General features: G+C 33.6%; 1 protein-coding gene across 3 annotated transcripts in view; it reads left to right on the forward strand.

The window, feature by feature from the left end:
- Nucleotides 1-14,414, forward strand: part of MARK1 (MAP/microtubule affinity-regulating kinase 1) — a 74,160-nt gene that overhangs the window by 28,603 nt on the left and 31,143 nt on the right. For all 3 annotated transcript variants that reach the window (XM_008575171.1, XM_008575173.1, XM_008575172.1), the window contains exons 6-9: nucleotides 1,150-1,220; nucleotides 6,219-6,275; nucleotides 8,715-8,951; nucleotides 9,040-9,159. In XM_008575171.1, the coding sequence (XP_008573393.1) occupies nucleotides 1,150-1,220; nucleotides 6,219-6,275; nucleotides 8,715-8,951; nucleotides 9,040-9,159 (485 nt within the window). The remainder of the gene's footprint in view (nucleotides 1-1,149; nucleotides 1,221-6,218; nucleotides 6,276-8,714; nucleotides 8,952-9,039; nucleotides 9,160-14,414) is intronic.

The following is a 14,414-nucleotide window of genomic DNA, read 5'->3' on the forward strand; positions in this document are numbered from 1 at the left end:
GAGGGTTGCGATCCCGTTGCCGGTCACGGAAAAAAGAAAAAAAAAAAAAAAAAAAAAATTTTATTAGAATTTTATACAAATTATAAGGACACAAAAAATAAATTCCTTACACTGAGACATTATTTTGTTTTTAATATTGTAACTGAAGATTAATTTGATTTTTAAACTATTAGTGACTAGAGAAAAATGAAAAAAATTTATAGACGTGTAAAATAACAGATCCAGTAGAAAATTTCTATGGCTTTTAATTATTTTTAAATTATTTCAACAAATATTTATTGTCTGTCCACTTTGTGATTCTGTTGGAGATGAGGATACAAAGCACAGATATGATGATGGTGTTTAAGTAGTTTATAGTTCATTTGGAGTAACAGGAGTATACATGATTTAATTAGGTATAATTTGTAGTTAACTACCAATGTATATGAAATGGGTGGAGTGAGAATATGCATAATCAGAGTATAGGAAGGAAAAGAAATCAATGCGGGGCCGGCCCGGTGGCGCACTGGATAGTGCGCTGCTTGGGAGCGCGGCGGCGCTCCTGCCGAGGGTTCGGATCCCATGTGGAGACTGGTTCCTGCTCACTGGCTGAGCGCGGAGCGGGCGCGACACCGGGGGTTGCAATCCCGTTACCGGTCAGTAAAAAAAGACAAAAAGGAAAAAAAAAAAAAAATGAAATCAATGTGGATGGAAATAGTGAGATGGAATTTGATCAAGACTTCATGACGGGTATGATGTAAAAGAGTTCTCCAACATAATATGACTTTGTTATTTTGTTTGAAATGTAGGTCCCAAATACAAAATGTAATTTTTGATTGCCCATGCTGTGGCTTCCCTTTTTTAGAATGAATAATAAAGAGTTGACTGTATTTTTACATAATACTTGAAAGCAGAAAACGAATTTTCTTGGTTATGTTTTTGACTTATTTTTTAAAGAGTTTTGCTAAATCATAAGCTGCTGCAGATACTCAGTTCTATGTGTAATTTTTTCCTTTTTCTGTTGACGTGTTAATTTGTGACTTATATAGAATTAGCTGAAAATTGTGGGCCAGACATTTCTTTGAAAACCAGGCAAAAACTTGACATTGCATATATTGTTAACCAAAAATCTCTGTATATTTTACTACCTGCTTTACCTTTCTGATTCAGGTGAAGTATTTGATTACTTAGTTGCCCATGGAAGAATGAAAGAGAAAGAGGCTCGTGCAAAATTTAGGCAGGTATGGAAAATGGTTTCAACTTTGTTTTGCTGGTATTTTTAGTGATGTACAACAGACAGTATCACACACTGGTCTTAAGAGTTCATGGTATTTTCAAAAGAAAAATTCCTGCTTTCTTATACTTTTTAAGAATGGAAAACTCCTAAAAAATAAACCTATTCTTCCTGAATTTAAATTTAAATAGTTGCAAATGGTTATTTTTATGGTCATAAACAGCAAATTTTACCATATTAACTCTTTGAGAGTCTCGGAAATGTAGACTGAGATAGAAAAGAAATACTTAATCCTTTAATGCCTTTATCTAATAATTATTATCAAGTATTATTAGCTTTATGTGAACAACATACATGTGTACTGTTTAAAGAGGTTATTGTATTATTTTCTTTTATAATCAAAGATGTCTTGGTATTAAAACTCAGTTTTGTAGATTTAAAGAATGTGGTTAATTTTATTTAGCCAAGTAGGCAAGGAACCTTGCAAATGTGGCAAAAGAATATGGTAAGATACTTACATTTCCAGTTCAACTTGAATATGACTTGTTATAGAAATGATAAAATAAGGGCTGGCTGATTAGCTCAATTAGTTAGAGTGTAGTGTTGAGAGCACCAAGGTACAGCGTTCGATCCCTGTACTGGCCAGCTGCCCCCCCCCCCAAAAAAAAAGAAGAAAAAGAAATGCTAAAATAAGAAAAAATAACTTAAATTCATCTAGGATTTTATTTGTAGTTTTTAGGACTGAAGTGATTAAAATAACCAGACTTGTTAATTACTGTAGAAATAACAGATTAGTGAATTGTAAATTGTTCATTAAATTTAATGAAGTTTCAGCAGACAACTTATTATATCCTAAATTTTCCCTCAGTGAGCAGACTTGTTAATTACTGTAGAAATAACAGATTAGTGAATTGTAAATTGTTTCATTAAATTTAATGAAGTTTCAGCAGACAACTTATTATATCCTAAATTTTCCCTCAGTGAATTTAAAATTTTCATTTTAAAATGGTTCCATACCTCTTCTATAAGCATGAACACTGACTCTACAGTTAAAGGGGTCTGTAATCAATATGTTTGGGAAACACTGAATACTAATATAAGAGCTTCCTCTAAGATATTTACATGTATGATAACATATTAAACAACTGGAGAAGTCCTGAAGGGGAGTGGAGGAAAAACTCATTCGACTTTTTTTGACAGAGCATTCTCCTCCAATTTGATCGTGGAGTGAATTTGTTTTGTGAAACCTCTATTATTAATATCTCACAGAATTATTGCTTTTTGGAACACAATTTGTTGAAAAGCTTTATACCAGAAATATGCATAGTCCTTTTATTCAGGATAGATGCTTAGAAGCATTCATTTTAAAATAGCTGAATGTAAGGACAACTGGTAGTGAAGAAAGCAACATTCAGAAATTGAACGTTGTTCAGCCACGTGCTGTCAAATTCTTTCCTATACTGGGATGGAAATCCAGACTTACCCTTAAGTAAAACATTACAGACATCATTTTAAATATTATTGTTCTTTCAGTATCAGTCACAGTACCTGTAGTTTTAGTTAGAAGACCTGCAAGAAAATTCCAACTGGCATTAAATCCTATTATAGGGATCTTCATGTATATTTTAAAGATTATTGCTACTTATCCTTATTGTTTTTAGTCAGCTAGCTTTACTTATTTGTTGAAAATATGCTGGTGTGGAAAATTGTACTAGGTTCTATATGGAATTAGAGAAGTTGAAAATACCTGCTCTTTTAAAGAGCCTGACATCTTTCTTTGCTGGTGGGTGGAAGCAGGAAAGAAGGTTGGGAGACAGATATTTTCATGTAGATCAAAATAATTACTAAAATTGGCTTTTTTTAAAAAAGTCTGAATTATTTTGAAATCAGCCTCATATTCTTCATGTTGCAGAGGTTGAGTGTCAAATGAATGTTATTTGAAATGTAAAACAATGGGAAATCTTTTCTTTATAATTGTTCATTTATTGTAAATATTAAATGTATTTGATATCTATATGTGTTTCCCCCAAACTAGAAAGATATAATTTACATTTTTAGAAATCAGGGATATATACACATATACACACATACACAAACACACATGTGCACCCACGTTATTTTGTAGTTATTTGACCAAAGGTTATATTTTTAAATTTATTTTTGTGTAGCTTATTTTTCTTTATGGATTTAATTTAAAGTCTTAAATAATTAATAAACATTTGTTTTTATTTACTCTGTATCTTACAAGTTTTTTAACAGTGAAAAGAATGTACTATATTAACAAGGATGTACATATATATGTCCTTGACTCCATTATTAGGTATACCAAAGACACTAGGACAGTTTTAGCAGCCATTGTCCATACAATGCCTCTGCATTCCTTAAAATTCAAGAGCGTGCAATAAAAGTCATAGTATTGATTCAACTCTGTCAATATCAAGGCTACTACTTCAAGTATGGGAATTTCTGACCCACTTATAAGTAATTTTAAAGCAGCCCCAACAACTGCACCTCATTGGAAAACACTGATGTGTGTGGTCTTTAGGGTAAGCTCAGGGCTGATTATAAATCATGTTTTCAAGATGCATAATAAGAAGGATCATAGGGAAGTTCCTACATCCTATTTGTGGAGGAATAGAATGTTCTGAGATTCTAGCCATAGAATAACACAGAGTCTAGACATAGAATAATGCAGTAAAACTTGGGCTAGTAGATGGGGATTCTTGCTGTGAGTCAGAAGTCAGAATTTCTTTAATGGTAGAAATTGTAACCTACTAGGCAAGTGTGGTGATACTATAAACTACCACATTTGACTGCTAGTTCACAGGTCATAGAGTGTGGGAGAATGTATGCTTAATATAAAGCGTTATCTTTAATTATCTTTCCATTCTGAAAATGTTAAGGCTGAGGAAATTTTTGATTCCAGAAGTGCCTGTACAACTAATTTCATAGCGACCATTCTGTCTGATGTGAAATGCATGGCCTCTGATTGTGTTTGATAAGCAAATCATTATCCATAGCACATTTCACTGAATTATACAAATATGACTTATGAAAGATAGTATCATTATCAGAAAATTTCTGTCATTCGTAATACAAAAGTAGTCTTATAATATGAACATACTATGGCCTATATAGTATGTCCAATAAAATATACATTTAAATGTATAATTTAGTAAAAGTTACATATTAGAATTTTGAAACATATTGCTTAAGAAAACTAATATTGCAAAAGTTCATCGTTAGATTCTGTATTTGGGGACTCACACTTCAAATTGATCATAATCATTCATAATCACCCTGCCCAAAAACATTTAGTGGTTTTGCAGTACCTGGTTAGTTTAGAATTCAGGGGCTTTCACCAACCTGTCTGTCAAGCTTTGACTCCCCCTGTCACCATTTTTTCTACCTACTTTTCTGAATGCACTGTGTTCCCTCAACATTAATGCGTTTCACCACCTTATCTTCCCCTCCCCAACTGCACAGCTCCACACTGTAAAACATTGCCGTCTTTCAAGGATGGCTTAGATCAAATAGCACCCACTCCAAGAAGTGTTTCCAACTGAATTTATTCTTTATTTTTTATGATTCTGTCACTTCTTTGTACCTCTTCTTCTATGATTCTACCTTGTATTACAGTTACTTATATATATATTTTGTCTTTTTAATCAGGTTTTAATTTAAGCTCCTGACGGGCAGGGTTCATGTTGTGTTCATTTTCATATTCATCCCCCTAGCAGTCAGCACATTATCTTGCACATAGCAGGTACTCAATAAACTGTTGAATCAAAATGAATTCAGTCGAATTATATATTACTCATTGTGTGTAGTGGAGCTGCCTTTTTGTTTTGAATTTATGACTTCTCTGTCTTTGAACCATTTCAGTATACATTAGAATAATTTTATAATACTGAAATACCGGTTTCACCTCTGCTTTGAAGCTTTTTTTTTTTCAACCCATATTCCTATTAGCATGGTCATACTTTGCATCACCTTTAGACTTTAAAAATCTCATTTCTGTCTCCATTTATGAATGCCTAACCATCATTCAACATTCAAACTGTATTTACCTTTAACTGAATCCACAGAATCAAATGTTCTGTGCATTAAAATGGTCATCCTCTTATACATCAGATGTAATTAAATGTACAAAATAGCTCTTAGTTGATTGCTCTCAGATTCATTCCATTTTTGTATTTTATGTAATAAAGAGCTATCATAGAATTTTTTATAGTCTTTTTCTCATTTACATATTTGGCCTTTAAACTGTTGATTTCTTTCTGTCTCCAAAGAGCCCTATATAATGGTTAAAGATTATGGCTATGTAACAAAATCTAGTTACAGGTATAGAACACTTTGCCTGACTGAATTAGTGATAGGTTTAAGATTACATTTCATTTTTTCCTCTTTTCTTTTGTTGATTGGATTTTTTTTTTTAAGGATCAAAAATTTTTCTATCTTTTTATGTATGAATAGACAAATATAGGGTATTGCCAAATAACTCATTGATAAGTTCTTAGTAAATTGGCTTCACTAAATAAACATGCCTTGAACATTTGATGTAATTCCTAGAACAGTTTTGCTTTTTTAACTAGAGCCAGCTGTCTTGAAATAGTAATTCATGCATGCCAAAGCTCTTATTCCCACACTGTAATAAACCATTTAACTAAAACTACAAATTGTGCACGTTCGATCACATAAACAGAAAAATATAACAATGCATACAAAATCTTCACATACTTTCACAAGAAATATTTTAGTGTATTTTAACAAGAGAATATTACTTTTCTACATTTTCTATATTTAAGAGCAAAAGCTTTATCACTTTGATATGTATACTTTTATGAACTAAAGGAATAGTGCAATTATTAAATATTAAATATTAGTTTGAAATCTGAATTAGTAATTTATCTAAATTGGAGGTGATAATGCGGGAGGGAGATGGAAATCAGGATGTTTTTACCATAAAATAATTTTGACTCTTTTATCCAAATATTTATTTCAGATTGTATCTGCTGTACAGTATTGCCATCAAAAGTGCATTGTTCACCGTGATCTTAAGGTAAGATGCTAATTTTATAACACAAAACTCTTAATTATTAACAAATATTTAATAATATTAGAGCTGCCTTTTTGATTGCCTTACTGCCAGGCGCTGTATAAGTTCTTATTTAATTCTCACAGCAACTTTATTAAAAGGCAATATTTTCACTAAGCAAATGAAGAAAATATGAATGAGAAGTTATCTAGCATTAAAAGCCAAAGAATTTGATTCACCGTTAAATAGCTTGTTTTTAATAGGTAAATGAGGAAATTTGTCCCCAATTGAAAATGCCTGAGGTCCAATTCAGACAGAAGCAAGGTCAGGACCCAAATCCATGTTTGCCGGATGTAAGAACCAATGTTTGTTCTTTACATTAAAGCTCAAAGAAATAAGGAAAGTTTTTTGTTGTTTTTATTAACAGTAAGTGCATGTGATTGGTATTAAGTGGCATACATTAAAATAAAAAATGTGTGTGATAACCAAGAAATGGTTGTGGCCAAATAGGTTTGTTTTTTGTTTGTTTGTTTGTTTTTTTAACATAAAATGAAGGTAGAAACTCCTGGACAAAATGTTTAAGTCTTTTTTCTTCATTCTTCCAAATTTAACTTGCATTGTTCCTTACCTAGGAGTTTTTCTTTTTTTACTACTTTTCCTATTGCTTCTATCAATTACTAGCACAGGTTTGTGTTATATTTGAATATATTGTCCTAAACAGTTGTCAAAAGTCTAATCCTGTATTTTGGCTCCATTTTTCGGAGATTATGGGTTTTCTACTGCTCCAAATATTTCTATTTCTCAGTTTCCTTCCTCAGTATTTTAAGGGGAAATCACTTCTGCAAAGAAAGAGAAAGAAGAGGACTGTTCCCCTGTCTCTGTATTAGACTCCCAGCTTATCTCATTTCTAATATGAAAAAATTTTGCAAAAAAATCATGTTCAACAGCTTGTGTTTTCCCTCCAGTCCACTGGAGAAAGTTTTCCTGTATAATCCTGGAAGGAGACCAAAGAACCTCCTGCAGCTCTCTACTTCTCCCTTGACTTGGTGTTGTCAGCACCACGCTCACCACTGAGCAAACCGGCCATCCCTATATGGGATCCGAACCCGGGGCCTTGGTGTTATCAGCACCGCACTCTCCCGAGTGAGCCACAGGCCGGCCCCATCCAGACATTTTTAAAGAAACTGAAGAATGTCCATCTTGCTCACAAATGGCCTCAGAAACAGATATTTACAATAACCAGGCCCTTTCATTAGGAACATCAAAATAACATGGTTTTTGTCAACACAGTCCATAAATGTTATGATCTAACATAAATCTCCCAAATTTATTCACTTTTATCATATTTATTGTTATAAATGATACCAATTTTTTATTGTACATGTTTGGGATCTAGGTGTATTTCCATTTTCCTAAACAAAACAAAAAACAAATATCCCAAGCTAGTATACTGTAAAAAAAAGAAAAGAAGAAGGGGTTGGGGAGGTAAGATGTATACATATGATGGGCAGAATTCCTGGCTCTGATGACTGTTGGACCCTCCAATGATATAGAGAACTCTGATTTTCAGTTGAGTCAAGTGTTAGTCCTTCTTAAAACCTTATAAAAACACATCTACAAAGTAACCTGTAATTTTGTGAGTCTGCCATCAGTTGTAACGTAGAACTTGAACAAAACATTTACAAAACCAAGTCCTTTACTGAATTGCTTGCATTTACAAAAAGCACATTTAAAATTTTGTCTACGAGTGATTGTGTTTTAGGATTTTGGAAAACCAGCCTTTCAATACATGGGGTGGCCAGGGGGTGGATATTCATTGCTTTCTATGTAATATACCTCAAGGAGAATCTAATTTTAGACAGCAAAAGGAAACAAAAGAGATAGGATCTAATGGAGGCTGTATAGTTTGGTCTGTTTTGGTTTGGTTTTACTTAAACAGTACTTTGTTGAGGAAGCCTTCTACAAGAGAGGACAAATTCAGTAGTCACAGAACCCCTGGCTGGCAGTTATTTTAGATATACCTTTGAGCATTGCATTAACCAATGATACTCTATTAAAATAGAGCTCCTTTGGGTAAACTTGTTGCTTTAAATCCAAGAAGCATTATTGTTATGTTGACTTATGTTCTTTGGAATAAGTCATATTTGAGGTATACCTCCAGGATGTTTTTTACCATGGGGGAGAAAATGGATTTAAAATAACCTATGGAAGAAAATGGGTTTTAAAGAACCTTTCTTAGATAGTTGCATATGGGCTTATAAATGAGATCTTTCCTTTTATAGTGTTAAAATTCAGTCTTACATAGATGTAATTCTGAACAGTTATGCATTGAAGTACCATACTGGGCTTCTGAATTTGATATGACATTTAAAAATGAGAGACAAGAGATATATAAGTTTGGGATCTGATATTTTAATTTTATGTAGGCTTTTTACATTGTCCTTTTTATTATTTTCCTCTTAGGCTGAAAACCTTCTTCTTGATGCTGATATGAATATTAAAATTGCTGACTTTGGTTTTAGTAATGAATTTACAGTTGGGAACAAATTGGACACGTTTTGTGGAAGCCCACCCTATGCTGCTCCTGAACTCTTCCAAGGAAAGAAGTACGACGGCCCCGAAGTGGATGTGTGGAGTCTGGGTGTCATTCTCTATACGCTAGTCAGTGGCTCTTTACCTTTTGATGGCCAGAACTTAAAGGTATCAGCTAAATTCGATGTTAATGTTTTTATCCCAAATACGATAATTTCAAAAGCCAGTTATAAGTGCTTTCTTTCGCTTTTTTAAGGAACTGCGGGAACGAGTCTTACGAGGGAAGTACCGTATTCCGTTCTATATGTCCACCGACTGTGAAAATCTCCTGAAGAAATTATTAGTGCTGAATCCAATAAAGAGAGGCAGCTTGGAAGTAAGTAATTTTTTGTCATTTAAAGTTTAATAATTAAAATATTCCAGGAACTGAAGAGCATTTTTCCCTGTTTTTTTTTTTTTTAGAAAAATTACCAAGTCATTTTTAATTCTAATTTATCTTTCGTTTAGAGGTAGGGGAAAGTGACATGATATTTTCACTATTCAAAAGTTGTCACAGTTGGTTTCTCTAAAGGCTATTATTTCTTCTTTGTTCTGCAGTGAAATATTAAAACAACATAAATATAGGGATAAAATTGACAGTTGGAGAAAGAAGCAAACCTAGTCTCTGTCAAAAATTGCTCGATCCAAGACAGAAACCTTGTTTTTAGTAAATACTTAATAAATATTTCAAGGATAAAAGAAGATAGTGAAAATTCTTAATCTAGTGAAAACTTCATGGGTGTATCTGAAAGTAGTATCTGACATTAAAAATTTTAATAGAAACCTCTCAACATCAGTATAGAAAATTTATAAATATTTAAGTAGAATGTACTGGAAACAGGTGTTTCATTTCTTAACACACTGTTGTGTTGCCTACATACATGCCATATGTGAGGTTATTTATGGTAATAGATGCTCTTATAAATGAACTCAGTATGTTACAGCCAAATAATAGCAGACATTCACATAATCAAAATGTCTTAACTTTTTTTCCTTCTGACACTGCGATTACAATAACTTACTTCTAAAGAATTTTGCCCATGTATTTTTAAGAATGATATTTTGGCCTGTATAAGATAATTTCAGAGATTCAGTATGCACTATTCACTAGTGCTTTTTTGTCTTCATTTATGAGAAAGAGTAGAAAATTCAGAGAATTAACCTCATTTAAACTGTACTTTTTTAGTGTAGCAATGGGGCTTCCTGGCACAGACTCCATGCTGGTTAGGAGGCAGCCTTATAATGAGCCATCCCTGTGTACAGACCTCGCAGGTTAGTTTGGGCTTTGTAATTTCATTTCCACAAATATTTTTCACTAAAAGATACAGTATGTTTTGGTGGAAGTTAAGGGATGGTGACTTCCATTGGGAAATTATTTTAAATACTTCGTATCATTTATATCAGTGGATCAATTGTCAGATTTTTTAAGAGAATTATTTGTTTAAAAGTGATTGTTGCCTTATGATTTTTGTGCTTTTTTCTTTGAGGATAAAAGATTATGTTAATAGTGTTTTAATAGAGAATATGTGCAATAAACACACTTCTATATCACTGCTTTTCTAAACTTAAAGTTCAACCATTATTCATAGAAAGTCATGTGAAATAATTAAAAAATTAGAATTGTTGATAAGTTCTAAACTTTTAGAACTTTAAAGAACATAAATCTCTCTAATCCTGCTTTATGACCCACTTTTATCATAGGAATCCACTTTACGTGTGTGTCACTTAATAAAATGCCAGAGGTGAAGCAGCAGCCCAGCTAGAGTACAGCAAAAAGAACATTTGAAAATTATTTGGGGAAAATAGATCTTACAGATCTCTGTGGGCAGTTGATAAGATGTGCTTAGTGCCTTAAAGATGATTAATTTACAGTAGTTAAATATTTTAGTCCTTCATCCTTAGCATTAAAATGCTGAGAATTAAAGTATTAGTGTTCTTTGAGTTGAATTTAAAAGCCAAATTATTATTATTAAAATATTTTATCACTAGAAGCTCAACTTGATATATTCGAATATAGGCTGGAAGCTCTTTTTCAGTTTATCATAACTAAGTTTTTCAGCCATGAAATCATGAGTGCACATTGGAAATATTATCTTAATATTGCAGCTATCACTATACAAAGACTTGTCTGCTTTACCATTCTGATAAATGACTTTCCAAAGAAACCTGAAACCATTTTAAAATAAAGATTTCTTACACAAACCTTAAGAAAGTCCCCTTGAAATATCAGTGACTTCAAAATTTGTATTTGATAATCTTCATTCTTATTTTTTGTACCAACTTCATCAGCTTTATAGTGAAAAATCTGCAAGCTACACAAAAAGTCTGCATTAAAAAACAACTGTTTTCAAAATACTCATCTTCAGTGTGTAAATATTAATTTTTATACAGTAGCAATGTTTTCATGTCATATTGCATTTTTTTTAAACTTAAAAGTTTTGGGTATGTACTTTTTGTTTTATCACAAGAGTGAGTTCCTTCCTTTTCAGTAGCTATCTTGTTCTCCTTGGATTATATATCATAATTTATTTAATTATTCCCTGCTTGTTGCACATTTGAGTTGTTCATTATTTTGCTAAAAATAACATGATGTACTTTTTCCCCACATTGGGATACTTGCTTAGATAAATTCTCCAAGGTGGAATTACCAGATCAAAGGGTATAAACGATCTGATAACTCTTATGTATTATTGCCAGAAGATGTGTGTGGCCCAAGGCATTTGAATGTACCTATTCTCCACAGCTTGATTGGATATAACTTTTAGTATTTGATGCATCCATGGTAGTAACATAGTTTATTACAGTTGCTTTAATTTGTATTTATTTTATTAGCAATAAAATGGAATATTTTTAATGAATACAAACATATTAACTGTGCTGCTTCTTGTATAAGCTCTTAGTGTCTCCTAACTACTTGTCTAAAGGAATCTGCTTATCAGCCTTATAGATCTATATCAGCTTTGTGTGTTTTAAAATGAAATATTTCCCCTGTAACCTCTAGTCTTTCCTCAGTATATACTTTGCTAATATTGAAATTTAAAGAATCTTGTGTGGTTGCTTATTGTCTTATTAAACTTCTTATTTATCTTATATACCTTCCTGTTGCTTTCCAAACATGACTGTATACTTTATAATGAAGTGTTTTTCTGCTTTGCCCCTTGTGTTTATCATCTTTTATTTTTCCAGTCTTTAACCAGGATGGACTGTATTACCTTTCAAAATAATGTAAAATTTGAGCCTGAAGCAAAGCTCCTCATATTGCCCTCTCTCTGTCATCTTTGATCCTTTGAGAATAGTGTTTATTTTGACTTTTAACACCTTTTTCTTTTCTTTTTTTTTTTTTTTTTCTGTTTTGTGACCGGTAAGGGGATCGCAACCCTCCGCACAGTGCGGTCCGCACCACGCTCAGCCAGTGAGCTCACTGGCCATCCTTATACAGGATCGGAACCCATGGCCGTAGCGCCGCACTCTCCCGAGTACGCCACGGGGCAGGCCCAATAATAACCTTTTTTAAAAATTGAAAGATTGTGGGCCAGCCACGTGGTTCACTCGGGAGAGTGCGGCGCTGGTAGCGCTGAGGCCGCTGGTTCAGATCCTGTATAAGGATGGCCTGTGAGCTCACTGGCTGAGCATGGTGCGGACTGCACTGTGCCGAGGATTGCGATCCCCTTACTGGTCCCCCCCCCCCCCAAAAAAAAAAGAAAGATGGCTAGGTACAAATTCAAAAGTATATGATGTATACTATACAAAGGTTGAAACCATTTAAAATTATTTCCATTTGGCCATCTTTAAGTCCATAATTTTTTTAATGTGCACGTAAATATAGGATATATACATGGGTACTTTTTAAAAGTTCGTGGAAAGATTCACAGTATCTTTTAATTCTGTTTTTTTGTGAACTTTTTGAAGTACTCTTGTATTTTCCAGTTAATTAGTTCTTTATAATTCATCTGAATCAATTATTTTGTTAGTATTACAGTCAATACGTAGTCTGTAGCTTTTAGAGTCAGCAAGTAGTCATTTATGTTTGTTGGTAGTAATGGCTAGAGTAAACTTTCCTTGTTAACTTTGGAATTTTGTTTGTCCTCTTATTTCCCTTTATGAGGTATCTGAAGTGAAATCTGAATTGGCTTAGTTTATTTAACTGGTTCCCATGTCTAATGCAGTTTATTGACCTAGTTCTTTATACCCTGCCCGAGACCACCCAGACTAGGCTTACATGACCAGGGTTAAATGCAGTGATTCTTTAAAAGCCAAAGGAGAAATGTTCCAGGAAAGAAGTACTGCCACACAGTACCTGTCACTGTACCTTTCTTTTCTGGGACATTTCTCCTTTGGCTTTTAATGTAACTTTTGTGGCTCCCGAAAAGAATTTTGTATAGGCATAAGGTTCACACAACCAAGGACAGGAACTTCCACATCTCTCTTTTCTTTTACACACATATATTTTGTTGTTTTCTGTGCCTTGTTCTTGGAAAAGACCCTTAGGTTTGGATTGAATAAAACCCTGCATGGTCCCTACTGAAGCAGATCTTCTTCCTGCCCACTGATACCTTCCACTCTGAGGTTATTTTTATTCTGCTTTGAAATGCAACTCTTGTTGTGAGACAGAGTGCTCAGTAGGCTCTTGGTGATTCCTAATAACTAGAATGATAAGAAAGGAAAGCAAACCTGTGTTGGTTCTCTTATTGCTGCCCAAACCGCCTTTCCTTGTCACTGTGTTTTCCACTTTTCCTGGCTCAGCCTGCCCTCAGATATAATTTTGTGTGAGGATTAGCAGAGTCAGTGTTCCTTACATGTGTCCATCCACCCATAGTTCCTTTCCCAGTGCTGTTTCTAAAATGTCATTCATCTTCCTTGTTAATAAAGTGTAGCATTTCCCTGTTGCCTGTCAGATCAAGTTTAAATTCATCACCTGCAGATGCTGACTTTGTCTTCCATTCTTTCACTGCATGTATCTTTGTTCTAAGTCAGAGATGGGTGCCTCCCCACTCTTGGCTCCTCACATCCTTCTGCCATGCCTTTCTACCAGTCCACATACCACTTGTGTTTCAAGAGTCAGTGCAAATCACATCTCCTTAGGATCCCTCCCTGAAAACTCCAGCCCATCCTGCAGGTTGTTCTTTTTGGTCTTTATCAGTACTCACTGCTAATAGCACAATTTTGAGTAGTTAATTCTATTGAATTCAAATATTTTTAGATTTCATGAGTAAATCTTATTTCCCCAAATAAAAGACAAATGAGTTAAGGGTTTGGTTCATATATTTTTTTTTTCCTAACATGGACATATGGCCATGAAATGGGCACCAAAGAAACACTTTGAGAAACATCAGAACATTTGGATTATCTGTATTTTGATTGCTTATCTGCAAACTATCAAATCTGCTATTGCTGCTATATTTCTTATTTAATTTATAGAAACCCAATTCTGCCAGGCACTTGAGTTAAAATTCCTCAGAGCCCCCTTGGATTTCATCCTTCCCCTCATTCCCAAAATGAATTTTGTCATTAAGTGGTATAGATTATACCTCTTTCTTTCTTTCTTTCTTTCTCTCTCTCTCTCTCTCTCTCTCTCTCTCTCTCTCTCTCTCT

This window comes from Galeopterus variegatus, unplaced genomic scaffold, assembly GCF_000696425.1.
Source record: "Galeopterus variegatus unplaced genomic scaffold, G_variegatus-3.0.2 Scaffold1150, whole genome shotgun sequence".
Classification (NCBI taxonomy): domain Eukaryota; kingdom Metazoa; phylum Chordata; class Mammalia; order Dermoptera; family Cynocephalidae; genus Galeopterus; species Galeopterus variegatus.